The sequence below is a fragment of the Macrotis lagotis genome, chromosome 4 (genome assembly GCF_037893015.1).
Source record: "Macrotis lagotis isolate mMagLag1 chromosome 4, bilby.v1.9.chrom.fasta, whole genome shotgun sequence".
NCBI lineage: Eukaryota > Metazoa > Chordata > Mammalia > Peramelemorphia > Peramelidae > Macrotis > Macrotis lagotis.
In genome coordinates this window covers 88300872-88304006 of record NC_133661.1, presented here as the reverse complement: position 1 = coordinate 88304006, position 3135 = coordinate 88300872, and the positions used below count along the sequence as shown (strand labels likewise).

Here is a 3135-nt window from a genome sequence, read left to right as displayed (position 1 = left end):
TGTTTGCCTCAATTTCCTCATCTATAAGATGAGCAGGAGAAGGAAATGGCAAACCACTCCAGTATTTTTGCCAAGAAAACCCCAAATGAGATCCCAAAGAATCAGATATGACTGAAATAATTGAACAACGATAAGACTTGGGGCGGGGGGGGGGGGGGAATCTAGAAGTTGACATGATCTGAGTGTTGTGGTACCTTAGGCTTGCTGCATCTCCCACACTTCTACCCTTATTCCAACAGTGTGTCTTATCACTTGACTTAATGAGTTTTTCTGATTTTTTTCATTTCTACTCCATTCCACAGCAATTTACTTGACTCAGCAGAGCACAGATTTTTCCCTACTTAGAAACTATAATCTTTCTTTGTTGTAAATGAAAGGAATCTCTATTATCTAGTCCAACCATCTAATTTGACAAATAAGTAAACTAAGACACATAAAGTGATTTAGCCAAGACCCTACAGTTCATTAGTGGCTTATTTGGGACTATAATCTCTAGATTTTCAATTCCCTGTGTTCTTTACATTGGTCTATTGCTTAAAATGATCTCCGATGGTTATTAATATTCCCTGAATAGAAAAATGAAGAGCGATTAAAAATAATAAAAGGAAAAGTTGCAAAGTTACTAGTCTTCTTGATTTTCTACTGCCTTGTCTGAATGAATGCCTTCATCTAGATCTTTTTTCTGGAATCAACACACTCAGTCCTATCTGAATTGGACGCTGAATCAAGCTCTAGGTTTCTTTCTGAATTTGGTACTGAATTTGGAGTCAAAAGGCCTAGGTTCAGTTCAACTTCTTGCTCCTCACATTGACAAGAGATGATCATGAAAAAGTTATTTAAACTCTTTGATCATTGATAAAATGGGAATAATACTTCAAAAATATACTTTGTAAACCTTGGTGTGCTAAAAATCATAAGTTGTTGTTCTACTACTTTTATTATCTGCTTCTCCAATCACATTTCTGGAGATGAGTACCCTTAGGTGGTGCAATGGATACAGTGTTGGACTTGGAGTCAGGAAAACTGAGTTCAAATGTAACTTCATATACTTCCTAGATGTATGATCCTTAATTCTTTTTGACTCATTTTCCTCATCTGTAAACTGAGCAAATTACTCCAGTATCTTTACCAAGAAAATTCCAAATGGGGTCATGAAAAGTTGGACACAAAAAAAGAAAATGAAGGAATTAAAATAGGGAATGAAGAAACAAACATTACTCTTTGCAGATGATATGGTGATATATTTAGAAAATACTAGACAATCAACTAAAAAACTACTTGAAATAATTAACAACTTTATCAGAGTTGCAGGAAATGAATCCATGTGAATCATCATATACATATATATACATATATTATATAGGGGCTAAAGCCCAGCAGCAAAAGTTGGAAAGAGAAATTCCATTTAAAAAGACTGTAGACAATATAAAAAAATTTGGGAGTCTATCTGCCAAGACAAACCCCAGGATTACAATAATACAATTACAAATCAGGTTTCACACAAATAAATTCACATGTAAACAATTGGAAAATTATCAAATGTTCATGGAAAGGCTGAACTGATATAATAAAAATTCTACCTAAATTCATCTACTTATTCAGTGTCATATCAATCAAACTTACAAGAATTATTTTATGATTAAAAAGGCTCTCCAGAGTGTCAGAATATCCTCTATTCTCTGAATTCACCTTGCCCCCCACCCCCACCCTGCCACACTTTCAGACTACTCTCAGAAACCAAGTACACAGGTCCCAGAGAACCTCTGATTTCAGTGTTACAGAGAAACCGATGCCTTGTTGAAGGAAAAAGGAGCAAAACTCATGGAAAAGAATGACATGTTTTTTGGGGATTTTTTTGTCAGCATATTGATATTTTGTGAACTGCAAAGGTTGAGTTGGTCCCCACATCTGTAGCAATAAACCTGACTTTAAAAAAGTGCAGGGAAAATGCTGTCTTAAATTTACTTGGTGACCCTACTCCCCTTTAGATGCATCCTTCAAAAAGTTTCCCTCTTTGTGTTCCCTCTCCACCTCCCTCCACCCTTTGCTTCGTTGGTGCTTCTTACCATCCAGGCAATGTTGTCACTCCAGTGAGAGGTCTTCCCATTCTTAACCCATCATATCTTCAATGTTTAACAAGTCCATTTTTAAACTTGGTTTGACTTCATCAGTAATTCATTCAAAAATTATAACATGATCACCCTATTGCTAAGATATACTTTCCTATGCACAGAATGTGTTTGAGAGGATTTTTCAGTACAAAATCTAACAAATGTTTTGCTGTTTTCTTAAATCTCTTAAATAAAAATTTGTTGCCCTCCCCCCCCCGGGGGGCACCCAGAGCCGAGCCTGACCAGAGCCCCAGCACATAACCTCAAGCCAGATATGCACTGGATCTGTTGAATGGGCAATTCTTCCATTTCCTAGTACAAAACTGCAGATCAACCTCTTTGCACTTCTAAGTCCACACTACATCCACTATCCAGCTCTGGAGAGCTGCCAGATATCTCCGGTTCTTACTTTCTGCACAATTAGGGGAAAATAAAAGTGCAACATATAGCAGTTCTGATATGGCTGAAGTGAAATCAATGTTCCGGGAAGTCCTTCCCAAACAAGGGCAGTTGTCTGTAGAAGATGCGGCCACAATGGTGCTATGCAAACCCAAACTTCTGCCACTAAAATCTCTGACTCTTGAAAAATTAGAGAAAATGCAGCAAACAGCACAAGAAACTATTCGCCAACAGGAAATGACAGAAAAGGAACAGCACCAAGCCAAGGAGTGATTCATTCATCAATTTTGTAACTTTTACTTGTTGATAGTTTTTCAAAGTAATTCACATTTGTTTGCTAAACTTTTGATTTTTATTAAAGTTAAAATTCATTTAAAATAAGGGGACAAATATAAGTCATCAAAAGAACAAAATAAATTTAAGTTTTTATAATTCCTAAAAAAAGTAATAATAATAATAATTTGTTTTCAGAGTGAAAAAATAATTATTTTATAGATTCAGAAAAAATAATAAAATTATCTAGAAGAACAAAAGGTCAAAAAAATCAAAGGAATTGATGAAAAATACAAAGGAAGGTGGTCTAGTCATAACAGATCTAAAATTATATTAAAGCAACAATCATCAA

At 35.4% G+C, this 3135-nt stretch overlaps 1 protein-coding gene across 1 annotated transcript; it reads left to right on the top strand.

Moving 5' to 3' along the window:
• The first annotated feature begins 2343 nt into the window (after positions 1–2343).
• On the top strand, positions 2344–2783 carry LOC141521183 (BBSome-interacting protein 1-like). The gene has a single exon (XM_074233447.1). It carries the CDS (start codon positions 2571–2573, stop codon positions 2781–2783), a length of 213 nt encoding a protein of 70 aa, XP_074089548.1. The 5' UTR covers positions 2344–2570.
• Positions 2784–3135: the final 352 nt, after the last annotated feature.

Coding starts and splice junctions, on each gene's coding strand:
- LOC141521183 (XM_074233447.1), top strand. CDS start 2,571: ATGGCTGAAGTGAAATCAATGTTCCGGGAAGTCCTTCCCAAACAAGGG.